The sequence below is a fragment of the Podarcis liolepis genome, assembly GCF_965112155.1.
Source record: "Podarcis liolepis genome assembly, chromosome: 5".
In the NCBI taxonomy this organism is placed as follows: Eukaryota; Metazoa; Chordata; class Lepidosauria; order Squamata; family Lacertidae; genus Podarcis; species Podarcis liolepis.
In genome coordinates, this window is record NC_139556.1 from 62,518,565 (window position 1) to 62,538,881 (window position 20,317).

Genomic DNA, 20,317 nt, shown 5'->3' on the forward strand with positions numbered 1-20,317 from the left:
TTCACAGTCAAAACAAAACGGTGCAATGCAGTCGGTTAAAACTTACAACTATACAATCCATTAAACACAGTCTGCATTCTTTTGCACTGCATATTTTGAGATCAGGGAGTTTTTTAAAACGTTGGAGCCGGGTAGCTATCCCAATATTGATTAAGAGCACAAAGAGATGCTCATGGCAGCCAGCCACCTTCCTGAGAGGACATGCTTGCATAACTATTTCTGGTGTTGTTTTGGAGCCAAGGTGACTCATTCCTGTACGATAATGATTGCCCATAATACAGTTTAATAGTTAGATGGCGGATAAGGAGGGCGCCAGAAGGCTAAAATTGTAAACGGGGGAAAGGGTTTTATTGGGTTCCTAAATCACGAAGAGATTTCTACTCACATTGAAATCAGTGCAAATAAAAGACCCCTGCAGAACTTCTGTGCTCAGCGTGCTCAGCGTGGGATAGGTTGAGTGCTGAGCAGAGAAGCACTGAGGTGGGGTGTTGGGCACAGGGCTTGCATATATCCCACTGTCCACGGATTCAGCAGTTGTTAGTTGGGGCAAATGTCCGAACAAATGTGAAAAGGGGATTCTGATGAAGTCAACTCTAATACACAAGCGTTTACATAATATTATAGCGTAACATAATAATGTTAGTTTTTCAGGTGCCCCAAGACTCTTCATTGGTTTAACACAACTTGCCTTCTGGAAATTGCTGAAAGGAAACAAAGGTGCGTGTTTTCAGAAATGCACTGCAGAACTGTGCATCTTACTGTTCTGTAACAAAAAACCACCTCACACACATGTATGCATTTATAAATCTTATCTATTTGTAACTGCCATTCTTAACCAATAAAATATGGTTAGGCATTCTGTATAACAAAGAGAATATGAGAGCATTCAAATCAATAATGTTTTAATATCTTTCATACAAATCATATTAAGGAAGTGAGAAGGAACATACCTTACTTTCTCTGTGGTGGTCCCCTACCTTTCACACATTTGGGTGTGCATGAAAAAATGTTCATTTCATTTTATTCGTTTTCAGCATTGTTTCATTATTTATTTGACAATATCATATTTGCTTGCTGCCTTTGGCAGTGATGCAGTAATTTAATTTCATCAGAATTTCCTGGATGTTGCATCTGGGACATGTTGCTGAGAAATGGGAGCTGCCTTTTTTGTAGCAGTCATTGGTCCTGAAGCACAGCCTTATTCACAACCCATATTTCCAGCGGTATTTAACCCCACTGATATCTGTACCTAAGCATATTTTACTGTGTGTTGAAATGTCCTTCTTGTCCTGGAGATTTAGAGCTGAACTATTTATTGTGAAGTTATTTCTTTGATTTATGAAAAATAAAGAAAAATTCTCTCTCGTATTTCTTGAAATATTGTTGAGGACATTACTGTGAATAAAGAATCTTAGGCAAAGTTTATATGTGATATTTTAACTCAAACTTAGGTTTTCATTCTAGGATGTTATGGTATCTCATTGTTCTTGGTTTATGACTTGTGCAAAAGGATGCATATCTACATTTTATTTCCATAGGCCCTGATCCAGCAAGCCTTGTTTGCATGTGCTAGCTTTCCTGGATCTTGGAATAGTTTTAACGGTTTGTGGTGTGTGTTGCATTTCAGACAAAAACTAAATCCTCTCCCTTGTGTTTCCTTGGATTGTTTTATTGTTAGACAAAAGCAAAAAATAATTATGTAATTACCCTACCCCCCCTTCAAAACCAGAGCCGAAACATTTTGCTTTAAAAACACCTTGGCAAGGGAAATCCCCCCCCCCCATTTGTCAATTCCAACCACAGATTCAATCACTATTGTTTTCTCCCAAGTGGGCCAATATGAAGCCATGAAAGATTTTATTATTATTAAATTTTTATACCGCCTATACCTGCAGATTTCAGGGTGGTTCCCAACAATATTTCAAGAAATTAGAGATTTGAAGTTTGTATTTAAGGTGTCACAAAACTTTTTATAATAGTAGTATTTCATGATTATAATAGTACTTCATGAACATCGTTTGAATAGAAAAGTGTAAAACCCATCTTGAGTGAGAAACACAGTAATATGTTTTATCTATTCAGCGACTACATGTACATGCAACTATTGCTATTTTGTGATAGTGCTTGAAGATGAGGTGACACCAAAACTCCAGCATACCTGCTTGCTTGGAAGATATTAGATATCCGACTTTTTCCAACAAGCACGACGCTGCCAAGATTGGCACCTCCAACTACGGGCCGAAGGCTGCAATCCTAAATCAGGTGTGCAGGGGAGCGGGGAGAGTTGTGGCCACGCAGATGTTGAATTCCAACCATCAGTATGGCCAGTAGCGGGAGAAGATGGGAGCTGTAGTCCACCAACATCTGGAAGGTTAAAGCTTCCTTCATCCCTACCCCTAAACACCAGGGGACAGCCCCCGATTAAAACAAGTGGGCTTTCCTTGCGAGCGCATTTCCATAGGATCGTACCGCCTACCTCGCACAACTCCATATTTCCATATCGCTTTACGCTTCGCCTTATCTAGATATTTGTATATAAATATACATAACTGCAGTTTAGTTTTTCCTGCATGCTGGGGAGGGACTGTTCCAGAACTGACCCAGACGTAATAGGGGCGGAGGAAACCTGCGGGAACGCGGATGATACAGAATTTTTTAAAATGAAACATTTGCCCTGCCGCCTCCTTCCGCTCTGAGAAACTACAACTCCCATCTACCCTTGCGGGCATGAGCAGTAGACACGGAGTGACGCGGTTGATCATAGGACCCGTCTGGCGTCAGACGAGGGCGGGGCGGGGCGCGCGATCTTGGATCTCCTTTTAGCAACAAGGAAGAATAAGAAGAAAGCGAGGATTGTTGGGGCTCGCGCGGTCGCTTCCAGGCGTAACAGGTAGGCTGGGCCGGGGCTCGTTCCCCCCTCTGCCCGGGAAAGAGCGAAGGGCGGCGGAGGCGCACGGTGTGTGGATCTTGCAATGGGCCGGGGACGGAGGGCGGGCAGCTGGTCCGGCGGCTACAGCTTGTCTGGGCGAGCAGGGGTCAAATCCAACGAGGTCAGGCCACCGTGTTTTGTAATCCCCAGGACTGTAACAAGTGCACGCAGTCTAGGTCGCTGTCCTCGCCTTTTATCCTCCTCGGAGAAGCGCTCCGCTTGCTTCTTGAGGTGCTTTCTACTTCCTGCTTTCTTCTTGCGTTTTCCATCTTAGCCTCGGAGGAGAAGGGGGCTCAGTCAGGGCGGAGATCGTCTGAGTGACAGTCAGCGAAGCCCTTTTTGGGGTGGAGTGGCGGGCTCTAAAGATAACGCATAGCTGTCAACTTTCCCCTTTTCTTGCGAGGAATCGTATTCGGAATAAGGGAATTTCCCTTAAATAAAGGGAAACGTTGACAGCTATGAGATAACGCCTTTCAAAGTCGCCCTCCTATCACAATTGTGTTTTCAAGCTGCAGTGTGGATTAATTCTGGAATTTACAGCAGAATATAATTCAGGATCCTCGTCTGATGGACGCCTGTGTGCGAGGAGCACAAAATAAGCCGATAAAGCACTTCCTAGCATAATAGCAGCCCCCCACCTCATCAAAAAACAACAACCCGGAAACCATAGTTTAAGGGTGCTGAGAAATGTAGTTCAGTGAGGGGGTAAACAGCACTTTCCAGGATTCTTTGGTGGGCAACACGTTCAATAAACATACTGGGTGGGGTGGGGACATTGACAGCTTTCAAGACATGGAAGGCCTGCTAGATAACAAAAGCATCATCTCTACAGATGGTTTCATCGTCAAACTGCTGCTTTTAATTAAATAGTGATGATGTCATTTTTGCTCTAAAAACCGCACTTTGGGATGTCGAGCTCTCTTTTCTAACTTGGGTTGTACCACAGTTGATTGGGCGGCGTGTGAAAGCGCTGCTGAAATATAGACAGAATATGGCAGAGTAGGAACTGCTTTGATAGCTTTCTTGCCAGATTAGAGTAACAGTGAAGATGTGATTTATTTATTTGGTGTGGCGTCTTTTCCTCATGACAGCACGCCCACCTGACCACTTGGCTGGGGGAAGGGGGAGTGCCCTGCCACGGGAATGCTGCTTGCATCACTCTGTTGTCAGCGGGAAGCCGGCTTAGCTGGCAGGGCCCTCTGCTCAGCACGGAGGCAGTTTGGACTGCTCTGCCCCTCCCAGATAAGTGTGTAGAGGATTGCAGCCTTGGTCCCTGGCATCTCCTGGTGAAAGCAGTAGCAGGACCCAATCCAACAATCCTGCTGGAGACTCTCAGTAAGAAGGGCCGTAATTCAGTGGTGGAGCCCACACCTTATATGAGAAAAATCTCTGGCATCTCCGTGCAGAGGTGGGAAAGACTTTTGGCTGAAACCCCGGAGAACTGCTGTCAGAGCCTGTAGACCAGGGTTGTCAAACTCAAATGCGTCGGGGGCCGCATCAGCAGTTTGGTCACCCTCAAAGGGCCGGTTGTATCTGTAGGACTATGTGTCCACTCTTTATTATCATAAATTATTGTCACTGCATTCAGTTATTACTGTTTTTTGTAATAATGTAAGTAATAACTAGCTCTGAAAGCAGAAACATAGTCAGAATAATGGCAAGTAGATATTAAAATGTACAATTATTGTACAATTTATTGAAAAATGATTTTTGGTAACAGACAGTAATTTTTTTTTAAAACATACAAATATTGCCAAACACTGTTTATTACACATATGGCAAACACAAGGCATTTTTGCAAAAATATTCCGTTGAGAATGCAGGCTACCTTTTAATTCTTGGACCTTTTGTTGCTTTTCCTGGTGGCTAAGGTTATCAGATTTGGCTCCATGTTTGGTCTCAAAGTGCCGGCGTAAATTGTATTCCTTCATCACTGCCACTGCCTCATAGCAAATAAGACATACCGGCTTGTCTCCATTAATCACAAACGTGTATTCACTTTCCCATCTCTCCTGAAATTGCCTTCCCTCAACTTTTCTTTTGTTGGACATTTTTGGGTTATTTGATTGTAGTTTATGGTCCCTATACCACTGTAAAGTGACACGGAAGTGGTCAGTATATCCAAAGTTTACCGCTCAGACTTTTAAGCAGAATAATAAGCAGACCCCCCCCTAATAAGCAGGCCCCCCCCCACATCATATGTACTTACAGTACAGGAGAGAAGGGTTCAGGCAGCCGTTGGATCTGTCACATCACAGGATGGCATGCGCTCAATATAAAAATAAGTGGAGGTTTCCTGTGTAGAACGGCCGGCGCCGCTAGAGGGCAGACGTTCTCTGGCTTTTAGGCTGCCGCGCATGCGCTGAAAAGCCGGCTTTCTTGTGTAAAAAAAAAAAAAGCGAGAATAAAAGGTGAAGGCTGGCGGCCGGCGGCGGCTACACGGGCCACATGACGAGGTCTGGCGAGCCGGATTCGGCCCGCGGGCCTTGTGTTTGACACCCGTGCTGTAGACATTACTGAGCTAGATGGATCCATAGCCTGGCTCTGTATAGTGGAAATCTGTACACTCCTATGGATAAGCTCAAGCCCTCACAAAACAATGTCATAATTAGTGGCTTTTTAAACCTAGTACAGTGGGCAAAAAACCAACCAGTATTTTCATTATTTGTGAGAAAATGTGGTATGCAGTGCGTAACAAGAGAGAGCTTTTCATGTACATATTAAACACAGCAGCTGAACTTTGATTCCTAGAACAATTTTTAAAAATGTGTTAATGTGGATGCAAGTCCCATGGGATTTACTTCCTGGGAAGATTCTTCTGAACTTCATGGGAAGATTCAAGTTTTTTTTCTTAATCCTTTATCTGTAAATAAAGGTGCATTTGGTCTCTCACTGCAAGTCCCTTTCTTTCTGTAATTGAATCGCTTTTTGGTATCTTATTGGCCCACAGAGTAGCTTTTTCTCGAATTGAACCTGCAATTCCAGGCATGCTTCATTAGTATTGTTGAACTCAGTGGGATTTCTTTTGGAGTAAACCCAGATAGGATCAACCTGCAGCTCCAATTAAACAAGACATCACTGTTAAAAGAGGGGTAACTAACATGGTGCCCTCCGGATGTTTTAACTACAACTCCCATCACCCCTGATCATTGGCCATACTGATAGCAGTCCACCACATATGGAAAGCACCAAGTTCGCTACCCCTGTACAGTATGCCTGGAGACCGCCAGCTCTCATATACTTTAAACACAAGAGACACAAGCATACCCTACCCTCTGCCTTGTAAGGAAGCCTGTCTCTCATTTGGGGAAAAAGAGAGACAGAGAAAGTCCTTCTATATCATCACACTGGTGCTACACTGATGTCCTTCTTTTCTCCCTAGTGTTTGGAGATGGCGCTGGTGAAAAGTGGATGGCTGCTCCGGCAAAGTGAGTAATGGATTCTGTCAGCTCTCTCTCTCCCCCCTCCCTGACTTGTTTCGGTGCCAAGCAACACATTATGTAGAAAATCCATGACTGGATCTTATCAAATTTTCTGTGATGTGCAGCCACTGAGACTGACAATTTGACCTGAGCATGAGCAGTGGGAGAGAGTTTTTCCTCCTGTGCTGATATCCCAATCAAGATTCTCCCTTCCCCAGGAAACTGACTGTGCATCCTCCCCCTCCTCAAAACACAAATGGGGAGAATGACACTCGGAATCAGGAACCTTCTCCCTACCCCCATTCTGCTTGGATTAAATTAGCTGTGTTGAATTAAAACAAGACACCAGAAATCCAATTCTAGGTCTCCTTCATTCTGTGTACAGTGGTACCACGGGTTACATACGCTTCAGGTTACATACGCTTCAGGTTACAGACTCCGCTAACCCAGAAATAGTGCTTCAGGTTAAGAACTTTGCTTCAGGATGAGAACAGAAATTGTGCTCCGGCAGCGCGCCGGCAGCGGGAGGCCCCATTAGCTAAAGTGGTGCTTCAGGTTAAGAACAGTTTCAGGTTAAGTACGGACCTCCGGAACAAATTAAGTACTTAACCCGAGGTACCACTGTATTGATTTTGCTCCCCTTATCTTTAGTGTGAACATTTATTTGTGTTTACCATATTTTTCGCCCTATAGGACGCACTTTTTCCCCTCCAAAAATGAAGGGGAAATCTGGGTGCGTCCTATGGGGCGAATGCAGGCTTTCGCTGAAGCTTGGAGAGCGAGAGGCAAGGCATCCAGGCTTCAGGAAGACATCCGCAGCCTAGGCAGCCCTGCGGGAGTTCCCGCAGGGCTGTCTAGGCTGCGGATAGTAGCCTGCTTCCCGGAGCGCCGGGCACGCTGAAAGCAGAGGCGGATAGCAGGCTGCGGATAGCAGCCTGCCGCCCGGCGGGTAAGGCACCCTGAAGCAGAGCGCCCCTCGCGCCGGGCAGACATCCACAGCGTGGGGAGCCCTGCAGGAGTTCCCCGTAGGGCTCCCCACGCTGCGGATAGCAGCCTGCCGCTCGGCGCGCAAGGCGCCCTGAAGCAGAGCGCCCCTTGTGCTGGGCAGACATCGGCCAGCCCCACAAGCTCGGGGGACAGCAGGGAGGCGCAGCGCCGCCATCCCGCTGTTCCTCGACCTGCTTTGGTTTCCCCGACCTGCTTTTGGGGGGGAAATAAAGGGGGAAAAATCCCTTTATTTCCCCCCAAAAAAACTAGGTGCGTCCTATGGGACGAAAAATACGGTATATTCCCAAGGTCTCAGGGGGACAAATTAGTGTTTTGTATTATATAAAAATGTTGTTAAAAAATCACACTAGAAACACACTGAAGACAGGGATATTCATTGGCCCATCATTGTCACTAGAGGCACAGTTTGCCACTGTGTCTCAGAAACCTTCTTCCAGCCTAGGTACACCAGTCCTTACTTGGGGAGCGAATTAAGTACTTAACCCGAGGTACCACTGTAGTTTGCAATTAAAGTATGACTCTGTTTGCATGCAACTCTAAGGCAAGCAATGGCTCAGGACAAGCAAGCATGTTGATGCTTGGAGCAAAAGTGACAACCTTGACTGAAGTTCATGGTTTATATTCAGCGATACAAACCATGAGCCCAGATTTGGATGCAGTGTTAAGCAAAATCATGGCTTAGCTCTGGATAGCAAAACAGAAGCAGCGCCTGGGGAAGAGTGAAGCTTCTTCAGTTTTTGCTCTGAGTGACTACAGTCTTGTTCATTCATGCTGATCATGGCTTGGCTCAGCATGTCTGTTTCAGAAAAACATGGCAAAAACACAAATCATATTTGGACTTTATGTATATGTGTGTGTGAATTTCATGCTATGGTGACATAAAACAAATAATGTTTTATGCAAAATTCCTTAAAGGCAGTATTCTTGGCCACCAAATGAATAAAAAGATGCCTGCTTGGTTCTTTGGTTGCCTGATGTCTGGCTAAAGGTTTGTCAGAATAAATTAAATAGTTGCTATGAAGTTGAAATAGGAGCTTTTTCCTTGACATTAATTGCCTTTGCTACTTCTGTTATAGATTCAGGGAACTCTGGTTTAAGAGCATTCCAAGCATGATCACTGAAAGCAAAACAAATATCAAACAACCTAATCAATGTGGAATTTGATACTGTTTAGTTAGACCTCTCAAAAAACAATTGATCCCTGTTCCTTTTAGGTACTATATTAAGGCGCTGGAAGAAGAACTGGTTTGATCTATGGGCTCATGGCCATTTGTTATTTTATGACGACCAACATCGGCAGGATCTAGAGGATCGAATTCACATGAAAGTTGACTGCATCAACGTCAGAGTGGGAAATGAATGCCGAGGTGCGAATATCTTTTTTTTATTTGAACTTTCCCACCCTCTGCATACATACACCTGCTCGGTGCCACCTGTAATACAAATATGAAGGACTTACCACTATATGTAGACTTGGTTCTAAATTCACAAAGCCATTTCTCACAGTGCTAAACCAGGCATAGGCAAACTCGGCCCTCCAGATGTTTTGGGACTACAACTCCCATCATCCCTAGCTAACAGGACCAGTGGTCAGGGATGATGGGAATTGTAGTCTCAAAATATCTGGACATACCCTAAATCAAGTGGAGCTTGGGTGTGTCTCCTCCGTTTGTCAAGCTTAGGATTCTGCTTTAGTTTCTGAATCAGGCTTCCCATCGTATGAGCCTACTCAAGCCTCTTTGGAGGATCTGAGTTTAAAAGTGAATTAAGCATTTAGCTTGGTGGAGCTGAAGTACCATTCTTTTACTTTGCCTTTCTCTTGAGCAGGTTTCCAGCCTCCGGAGGGGAAGCCTAGGGATTGCTTGCTGCAGATCATTTGCCGTGATGGGAAAGTGCTCAACCTCTGTGCAGAAAGTGCGGATGACTGCTTGTGAGTTTCTTCTGCTTACTTGAAAATAAAAGAACTGTAGAGTTTGGTGGCTCTGGGGCTCTTTTTAACAAGGACTTCCCTTTTGAAAGAGTGACATGTGTGCATAATGGGCGGCAGTGGGCTATATGTTCTTGAATGAGTTGCTATGCAAAACAGTTGCAACTCTCCGAACTGCAAGAAGCAGACCTATCTCTTAGCTCACTTCCCAAAGCGGATGTTTGAGCTAATTATGATGGTCACATAACTAACTTTCCCCATCCCTTTTGAAACTGGGGGAGTGTAATGACAGCCTCACACTGGGACTTTAGCTGAGCATCTTTGCTTTTTCCACTCCAGATTATCACCTATTAACAGATGGTTCGATTTCCCTCCATTTATTAATAGCCTCTGGAGGATTTATGTTTTTGGGGATATTTTATTCTTGCATACTGATAAAGGGAATAGTTGTGTCAGATTATTTTCTAGGCTAGCGACTCATCAGATTGAGCATCAGATTACACATGGTCTGCATTCGCATGTAACAGCAAGCCCTAAATTGTTTTGCTGCATTTGCATGTAGTGCTAAGCCAAACCATCACTTAGCACAAACTTATGGGTCCTGGGGGAGACACTTCTTGGCCCTTTGGCTTAGCATGTTACCTGAGCCCAGGCTTGTGGTTGAAGCTGCCTCCTCCTTAACCATAGTTTATAGCCAAAGTTTCTTTCTGGCTACGTCTTGTGGCTAGATTGGAGAGAGTTTAGCCATGAGCCTGGGTTTGGATGACACACTGAGCCAAGTCTTGGCTTAGCATCCATGCCATGCTGATGTAAAAGGACCAAGGAGGAGCAAAGTGGCTGCCAGCTCCTCTCCGGGAGTTAGCACATTTGCACAGTGCTTGTAAGGCATCAGTTTGGCTTACCGTCTTGTGCAAACCAAACCATTTTCGCTAGTAACTTATAGTTCATGAATGGCAATTAAGGCGCTTGCCTGGGTTTGCACATCATGCTAAACCATGGTTTATTAACTATGGTTTATTTAAACTACAGTTCAGCATTATGTGTAAACCAGGCCATAGAATTCCGTGATTGGAATGCCTGACATATTTTTACCTCACCAAAAAGCAGCTGTTGTGGGCCAGATTTGGATTGGGACTACAACATAGGGAGCAGGGAGGATTTAACCCTTTGCTCCCTGGCTTTAACTGTACCCTAGGCTTGCTGTTAATCCTTGAGGGGAAGACATGGATTCAGGACATTGAACTCAGCTGTTTTTCACTTCAGTAGCCAGTTTGGGTTGAGAGAGGGAGGAGACACTGTGACCTAAATCCAAAAGCATTAGTTAGACTCTCTCCCTCTGCAATTGTATTCCCAACCATAGCTACTTTTTTTGTATAATAAAAATGCACCAGGTCTTCTAATCATGCCCCTCCCATGTAGTTTCACCACAAATAGTTGCTACGGTTTTTTTTCCTAAACTTGTTAACATGGATGTACAATTTATATTAGTGATTCTTCCACCATTATACTTTTGTTTTTTTTACACTGTTTGTTTCATATTTTCTATAGAGCTTGGAAAATTGCTCTCCAGGATGCCAGAACAAATGGGGTAAGTAGGGTTGTGTGTGTGTGTGTGTGTGTGCTTGCAATAGTAGCATTGAGAGAAACAGCCTTTCATTTAGAATTCTTTTTTGAGTACCTTTTTTGTGTGGCTAGTACCTTGGCCCACACTTCCCTTGTTCTGATGGAAGGAGTAAGCGTAGGAAGCGCATAGGAAGCTTAAGAAGTGTTGGGAATACTGCCAGGGAGATATAGTCCATCATGGCCCCAAGCCGGCTGCCGGACGTCCATCGATCCCTGTAGCCACGCAGTACCAGCAATTAGCGACACGAAGCCTCAGAAATAGATTGCCACATTCCAGGGCTCATGCACACTCTTTATCAGCAGAAGCACAGCCAGAAACTTGCACCGCAGGAGAGCATATTTACAGACTTTATTTAGCGTTGAACAGAACAAAGGAAAACATGACCGTTCTGAGTCAGTGTCTCCGACCGACTGCGAAATCGAAAGGAACAGCAAACATAAACATCCTGTGAATAGGACATGCGCAGACTCTGTGACTCACAAAGCCTGCTCCCTTTTAAGGTGGAACGGAAATATCCTAACAAGAAGAACCTGCTGCATCAAAGCAAAGGCCCCTTGTAGTTCAGCATCCTGTTCTCACAGTGGTCATCTGGCCCTATTCCTGTCATCATCACAGGCCCAACTTGTATGATCCATTTCTTGATCATGTTAGCCAGTGAAGCAATCTTTAGGAAGATAGTTACCGTATTTTTCTCTCTATAACACGCACCCGACCATAACACGCACATAGTTTTTAGAGGAGGAAAATCCGTAGGCATGCCACACCGTAGGCATTTCCTCCATAGCACGCACAGACATTTCCCCTTACTTTCTAGGAGGAAAAAAGTGAGTGTTATGGTGCAAAAAATACGGTATTTCAGAAATGAACAAAAGTCAAATATTATGCACAACATGATGCATAATGCTTCACAGGTGCCCTTTGCCGCTCGCCTATCATGCCTGGAGCAAGTAGCCTTCCCAGGGGAGCAGACAAGCTGCAGCATCTGATTCTGCTTAATACACAGGCACACACCCTTGTCATCGTGCTCTTTCCTGGAATCAGAAAAGAATCCAGCAGGGCTGGTGGAAATTTGCTAGGCATTTCTGGCCTTGTAGTCCAAGAAGTGTTGTCCTTTGGTGCTTTCTCATCCCTGCTGCAGACCTATCCCAGCTCCCTCCCTTGATCCTTAAAAAGGTAGGAGAGCAAGTCAGGCCAACTCAACAGGGCTCTTTGCAGCTTGAACAAAAACACAATGTGGCTGTTGGTGATCATCCGCAAAGCCATCTGTGTCAGGGTTGCTGCTGTCTTCTGCGGAACATAAAAGTGGCATCATGGTTCTTCTGCCACATATGCACAGGGTGAACAAAAATAATAATCCTTTCGTGTGCTAGAAGCAAAGCCATCTGCTGGAGAGCAGGGAAAGAGAACACAGAGAAATTTTAGGAACTTGGTAATTTTGGTATGTTCTCCCTCTACCTCCGACGGTGGCATCTTCATTCCACTTTGCCTTGTGTCTGATGTTCTTCCCACGTCTCACCTACCTGACATGGAACAGAGTAGGAAGGCTGCACTTTTCCATTTTGCCCTGCATTGTGCGTTAAACTCCTCAGTTTAAGTATTGTTGATCAGTAATGCTATTTTGTACAGTAAGTCAACAACTCAGCATTTCCCAAAGATGCTAACCTCATGTCAATTTCCTACTGAGTGCTCTGTTTATCCAATCCTGCTCCCATCTGCAGTGATTGCAACTGAAGAATTTGAACAGCTGCTTCTGTGTTTTATGTTAACATGTCCAGGCCTATATTGGTTCGGAAGTGATGTATGACGACAATACAATTTCCTCGTCTCCTCCTCCGTACACGGCTTATGCAACACCATCACCTGAGGTAAGCTATGGAAAACATGATATAAGGAGAGTTTAGTTAGTGCAAGTTGCTTAAAATTGGGCATTTTGTGAGGTGACCTATGCATAAAATTTAGCTGGCAGGTTTCACCTGTCCTGAAGAAGCAGGTGGTGCGTCATACCTGAGCTGGTGATGTCAGGCAGCACCTGTTTGCTGAGTTTGTTGAATCTAGTTGTAAAAGGTCTTAAACCCTTGCCCATCTTCCATCACAGCATGGCGTATTATATAGGTGTCCTCTTCAGTGTCAAGCGAAAAGCCTTGTAGTTAAAGTGAATGGGATGCCGCACTCAGGAATGTTTGTTTCCAATGTGCACTGCTAACAATTGTTCTCAATGTCATCAGGTTTATGGCTACCCACAGTACAATGGCGCATATCCACCTCCTGGGGCCCAGGTCTTCTTTACTTCTAATGGACAGACGTATGCAATCCCCTATCAATATCCAAACCAAGGTAACTGGTAATATTCTTCTATGACTTGATTTAGTACATTCAGAACTCTGCAGTTTGGTTTTGCATTCAGTATTTCCCCCACACAACCCCCTCCCCCTTTGTAGTAAGGTATTTTTATTACTCAACAGTAAATGAATAAATGCCCTAAAAGTACCATTTTTGCAGTATATATAATGCATTTGCTGTATTTTTCCGTTTATAAGACACCCCCATATATAAGATGATACCTATATTTTTGAACCCTAAATTAAGAAAACAATGTTCAAGAATTTACAAATACAGATTTTACAATACCGTTCCTCCAATACAAATCAGACTTCCCTTCCCCGCTTTTGTGGTGTCTTCTCTTATTTAAATTTTTAACACTGCATTTTCTACTTTACTCCATTTTTGAATTATTCTACAATTAATCTTAATAGTACTTTTAACTGCTTGATTTAAATTAACCCTACCAATGCACTTAGTTGCATACCATAGTATTTCAAATATTCCACAAATATTCCCCACTCATTAATAATCCTCCCCCCCCCCTTGGTTTCTTAACACACCCATTAATTTTGCCATTTTGGCATAATCCATCAATTGAATCAGCCACACTTCCTTGGTTGGAACAGCATCCTCTTTCCATCTCTGGGCAAAAATAAATCAATATTTTAAACACCTGAGGTTGCCCAAATTTGTTGAGCTTTTTTTGGGGGAATTCAACCAAATTCGCTGCTGCTGAGGGAGGCAGGCAGGCAGGCAGGCAAGGCAGCAATAGGGAGCAGGAGAAAGAACCAGAGTTAAGCAGGGCATGAAGATGGCAGATGCCAAGCCGAAGCGGAACAAGCAGCTGAAGCACTGGACCGTATTTTTCCATGTATAGAACGACCTCCTATTTTGGACTAAATTTTTTTAGCAAAAAACATTGTCTTATACATGGAAAAATATGGTACTTATAATTTCCCTCCCTATCTCAGACCTAAAATCATAATATTGGTCAAGTAGAAAAAGGTTTAAAATAAGGATGTAACATAAGAGATAGTGGTATAATTCTCATCTTCTGATGGTATTTTTCTCTCCCAAATTTTTGATGTGTACATTACTAGTACCTTTAGTGCATTAGCATGATATGAGATGGTAACTTAGACTACAAGAACTATATCCCAGTCCATAACCATACTGGATTTGAAATTGTTGTTATGTATGCAGTTATTTTATATATGTTTTATTATATTGTGAGACGTTGCATAGGAAGGGAATGAAATTAATAATAATTTCAATAGGAATGAAATCAATAATAATAATAACTGCAACATTTTGGCTGCAACCCTGTGATCAACCAGGGACTGAGTCCCGCTGAATTTAGTGGGACTTACTCCTGAGTAAACATGTAAAGGTTTGCGCTGCTAAGTATGTTTGGCTTCTATTTCTGGTTGCTTGTATCAGAAATATGCCATATTTAATTGCTTAAGTCAGTTATGGTCATAAAATATGCCCCTGCTCAGGTTACTGAGGGAGTTTCAGTGCCAGATTGTAATTAAATCTGTGCTGGGGAACTTGTGGCTCTCAAGATGTTTCAGGGACTTCAGCTCCCATCAGTCTCAGTCAACATGGCCAGTAGTCATGGCAATGGGAACTGTAGTACAGCAAGATCTCGAGGGCCACAGATTCCCCATCCCTCCATTAAAGGTTGGAGTATTCTTACACTGTCACTGCTGATGGGCAAAGAAACCCGTGTGAGAGTTCTCAAACCATTATTAGGTCAGCCTGTGCTACTGCAAAACTATAGTATAAGACAAAAAACGTTTGATTAATTATTCTGTATCATATGCTTCTGTGATATGACAGCTGCTATATTGTGTTTGAATGTGGTCTTATGGTTTGACTGGCCTGTCTTCCTGTTCTTTGGCATGAGTGGTTTGTGCCCTCACAATAACAGCGTTGAGATGTGATCCTTTAAACCATGGTGCTCCAACTTTTCATACCAAGTGGGCCGCAAGAGGGGGAGTGAGGCCAAAGTATGACACCACCTCAGCCAACGTGTTGCCTCCCCGAAGTCAACAAGGTGCCAAACTCTGGAAAGGAGGTGCAAGGCTCTGGCAGGGTCCTAGAGGCCTCCTACCTCCTACCCATAGCTGGGAAAGTGCGAACTAGGCTTTGGGAAAGGAGGGTGAAGGACTCTGGGACTCTGCCAAGCCATCATGCCTATGCCTACTTTCCAAAGCCTAGTGCAGTGGTGTCCAAACTTATTTCAAAGAGGGCCAGATTTGATGAAGTGAAGGGCCGTAAGGGCCGACCAAAGTTTTTTTAGGACTGAAGTTGTTGAGCTTTTTTCAAGGATTGAAGTTCTTAAGGGTTTTTTAAGATTTTACCCCAGGAAATAAACTGCCACAGGGATTAGGCCCCCAAAATGGACTTTGGACATGCCTGGCCTAGTGTCTCGGTTACCCAGTTTTGGGAAAGCAATGCAAGGGCTGTGGTGTGGGAGTGTCAAATGTTGTCAAGGGCGTCCAAAAAGGCCTTGAGGGCTACAGGTAGCCCATGGATCACATGTTGGACTGCCCTGCCCAAACCACATTATAGAGGATCAGCAATGAGCCATATTTGTGTGTGTGTGTACACTCGCCTTGGGGAACATGACATCTGAATGTAGCCACTGGGTGAAATACAGTGTTAGTCATACTCAGAGTAGACTCAGTAAAAATCAGTGGATTGAGTTACTTGAGTACGACGTAGACATCACCCACAGCTTTTATCGGTCTTCCTTCACATTACCTCCTCTGTGTATTCGTTCAGGTTCCCTGGCATTGAAAATCATTTACTTTTAAAGACCCAGCTATCTAGCCCACATTAACGGCAAGGCTTTCCTTTCCCCATTTTTATGGAGTCCAGAATGTGTTGGCCTCCCAGTTTTAAGGAGATCAATGAAAGGGAACAAGAAGTTTCAAGTTTTATTTCTATTTAAATCCCACGGTGTTCTTCTTTCCAGGTCCTTATGGCCACCCTCCTGCGAATCATGTCATCATTCGAGAGCGCTACCGGGATAATGATGGGGACCTGGCGCTTGGCATGCTTGCTGGAGCAGCAACAGGAATGGCCCTGGGCTCGTTGTTCTGGGTGTTCTAGGCTCCCTCTGGAGCCACAAAGCGAAGGGAGACCTGAAGTCTTCTGTGTGCAATAATATGTATTTGCAAAGTACTTCAGTTTAATCTACAATTTTTTTTCAATAGGTTCTAGTAGTACTTTTTGCTGGTGACAGGCAGATTGTAGTTAACAAAAATTCCCAGCTGTCCCAAAGGTGCCCTTTAGTTGAAAAGTGGTTAGCATAATGGCTCGTGGTCAGATGAGTTTGTGATTCTATGCATTGATAAGTAAGTAGCAGTAATATCAATGAAGTGTTACTAATGATGGCTAAATGGCCACAGTTGACTCATTTTTACAGTCAAATATTAACCATCTTGTTAAAATTACTTCAGCTACTGCCTCAGAATGCTAACTGGAAAGCATGGGAGCACAAAAGTGGTTATTTCTGAATCCAGGGGATTTTGAATCCAATATTTTTCTCAGCACTCCTAGAAGACATAGATGATGATTCAGTAGCCATGCCATGGGATCCATTGAATGTTTTCTTGTATTCAGGGGAGATCTCTGGCATTTCAGTAGCTTGACAAGGATTGCACACTTACTGTACAAGTCCTTCCCAAGGCTAAACCAGGGACGGGGAACCTTTGGCTCTTGAGATGCTCTTGGACTACAATTCCCATCATCCTTGATCAGTGGCTATGCTGGCAGAAGTTCAACAAAATCTGGAGAGCTCAAATTCCCTCTCCCTCGTCTAAGCAATAGAAAAATCTGACATTTCTTCTAGAAAGGAATTTGGATTACCATTCAAACCATTCCAGTGTCCTAGAAACCGCAACCTCATTTAGATCCTAGTAACAGTTCCTTAGGGTAACGGTGGCTGGAAAGAAAGTTGAACATGCGGACATCAGGCCTCTGGAACATTTGCTAAGGCAGGTAGAAGGATAGTTAATTAATAGGTGATAGGAGGTGTTGTGATGGGGATAAATGTGTTCAAAGTCTTACTGGTTTAAGTATATGGGAACCTTTTGAATCTGTATTGAGATTTATACACAGTAATTATGCTCTCTTACCTGCAACTACAGACTATTTTTAACAAGGGCTTCTACTTTCCAGACACAGAGATACCTCTGTTTTGGTTGCACGCTCCAGTCTTGTATGTGCTTCTCCTTCTGCAGCTAAATTATCTGCTTTAAAGACGTAATACCCCTACTTCTGCGAGAGGACAGAGAAATGAGCAAGTATCCCCACCTGGAAATTATTTTCAGCAGTGTAGGTTAATAAAAAGAAAGGCACACCTATTTTTATCCATCCGTTGCTTGTGCATCCTGTTAAAATCTGAGATCTACACAAGACTCTTCCAAGTGTCTATAGGCTGTGCTGTGTTCTTTGGTGAACCTGCAAGCTTTGAACAGCAGCGAGCAAAGGGGACTTGGGTTGTGCCGCCTGCCGTAATGGCAAACCCTAGCCGAATGCATTCCATTCCTATTTAAATGGGATAACTGAATTGTGAGTGAGGCAAAGGCAAGGTAGTGGTACTGGAAGTCTTAATATTGGTCTTGTACACCTTGTATGCCAGTGTTTGCCTTGGGTGTGTCTATGCAACTGCTGTTGAAATGCAACAGGGGGACCTTATTGCATCCAGCAGTTGTTGGATCTGAAAGTGTGGCTTTTTAAAAACCCTGTCAGCAGTCTAGGACATTTCAAAAGACAGTACTGTGAACTGAAGAATGTGTGAACTGAAGATGATTTATTTAATAGGTCAGCAGTCTCTTATTTAATAACCAGGCAAGTATGTTGGAAGCCTTGTAAGTTACTAAGAAACACTAAAAGCAGCACTAGCTTCTGCTCTGATTTTGTAATTTATCTAGTGTAATTTTAAGACCATCTCTTCTGTGCTATTATGTGTACTGTACAGAACTGTAGAACTTCCAGAAAACTCCTTTCTTTGTATTTGTTACTTTGTGAGGAGAGAAGAAAATAAATGTAGTCTTCGAACTTTTGGCAAGTCAAAAGTTTAATACACTCGTCATTCCTTGATAAGATGTCAAGTTCAAGTTGGTTATAACCATAGAAAACTACACTATGAGCTGGGGGGGGGGCCTTCATTTTACCTGAATAATTATTTGCACATTGTAATGGGCATAACGGGAAAGAACACAAGGCATCGGCTAGCTGGATTTTAAAATATAACGGCTAAATCATATGCTCATGTTGGATAAATGTCCAGTGAATTCAGTAAACTGCAAAGCAAATAAAATATTTCCATAGGTAACACATTTATCTTGCATTAATACCAGGAAATAAATCTTGACCAAGCTCAATATTCAAGAAGGGTTCCAAAAACTTGGGTAGAAATCTGGATTTTGCATCATATGATTGCGAGTAAGATAACGTGCAGTGTCAACTATCCTCCCCATGCCACGTAATTCCAAATATTATTCAAGGAGTTATTGTTTGCTATGAAGTGGCAGAAAGAGGGCATAGTCTGGAGACATAGCCTTGTAAACACCACCCTTGGAGGCCAACCCTACTATTGAACAAACTAAGGTAGCTGCTTCAGGGAGCAGATGCTTGGAGAGAGCAGGGAGTGGTATCAAGAGTGCTGGAGGACAGAGTTGTGTGTGCTGTGTGGTTTGCGCTCCCTAAGCTAGCCTGCTTTCCCTCAGGTACAGAGGACGTTGCCAGCGTAGATGGAAAATTTGCTAATTCAGTTGGCTTCCTTATTTCTGTTGATAATACCAGGAAGAAAAGGGGGAGTTACAAATAATGTGGATGTCTTAATGAATCTTTTTTCTAAACCTTGCTGGGAACTTCCTAAGAGCAAACCGTATTAATCTGTTCCATGATTCAAACCAGCACCAGGTAAATGATCTTTCCCTACCTACAGATCTCCCTCTTCTCATCCAGAAGGAAATGCCAAATCGAGCATCTGACCAGCTGAATGTACTCAGCCAGGAATATATTGGAATGGTCTTGTGATTGTCACAGTGGCCACAATGGCCCAGGTTATAACAGGCAAGGGTATTGCTGGCAGCCATTTTAGAAAATATTGAGAGAGATGGGCTTCGCTTACGTAAATATTGGAGATAGACGCAACAGGTTTTTGGCACACAGACTGTCAAAATGGAAACTTATTTAGTAGAAACAAAAGCCTGTCAACTTTTATGGCTTACTTTCAGGGGCAGAAATGTTGCAGAAATGCAAGAGGCCACAGGAATGTACTATGGGGAGGGAAGAGTTGGAATGATTGACTGTGGTGGTATGAATGGGGAGGAAAGAGAGAGCAAAATATGCTTGGGCTGGCACCCATCACAATTGTTCATACTGACTTTGCACAATCTGTTGTAAAGACATTTTTACAAAGTTAAAAGGCATAGGAAAATCTGTGCTAAAATCCTGAACAGGCCAATCTAACATGATCAATGTGACTGAGCTCACAATTTAAATTGGTGGAATATGGGAATAAAAACGTAAAGGGACCCCTGACCGTTATGTCCAGTTGCGAACGACTCAGAGGTTGTGGCACTCATCTCGCTTTATTGGCTGAGGGAGCTGGCGTACAGCCTCTGGATCATGTGGCCAGCATGACTAAGCCGCTTCTGGTGAACCAGAGCAGCACACGGAAACACCGTTTACCTTCCCCCTGGAGTGGTACCTATTTATCTACTTGCACTTTGATGTGCTTTCGAACTGCTAGGTGGGCAGAAGCAGGGACCGAGCAATGGGAGCTCACCCCATCGCGGGGATTCGAACCACCAACCTTCTGATTGGCAAGCCCTAGGCTCTGTGGTTTAGACCACAGAGCCACCCGCTTCCCTTATATGGGAGTAAAAAAGAGAAAAAGTGCATTTTAAAAAATGAACAAGGCTGACAAATCATGCACATGACTGTTTGCTAGGTAACCTAAATGAAGAACAGCTAGGAAACGGGACATTCCAAAAAAGATCATTAAACTCAAGACCTCTGAAAGATAGTGTCTAGAAGTACAGTGGTACCTCGGGTTAAGT

General features: G+C 43.6%; 1 protein-coding gene across 1 annotated transcript; it reads left to right on the forward strand.

Annotated features, from left to right (window-relative positions):
• Positions 1-2,726: 2,726 nt before the first annotated feature.
• Positions 2,727-18,322, forward strand: PLEKHB2 (pleckstrin homology domain containing B2). The gene is made up of 8 exons (XM_083505765.1): positions 2,727-2,890; positions 6,312-6,357; positions 8,574-8,726; positions 9,187-9,289; positions 10,835-10,874; positions 12,686-12,775; positions 13,136-13,244; positions 16,216-18,322. Exons 2-8 carry the CDS (start codon positions 6,321-6,323, stop codon positions 16,350-16,352), a joined length of 669 nt encoding a protein of 222 aa, XP_083361891.1. The 5' UTR covers positions 2,727-2,890; positions 6,312-6,320; the 3' UTR covers positions 16,353-18,322.
• Positions 18,323-20,317: the final 1,995 nt, after the last annotated feature.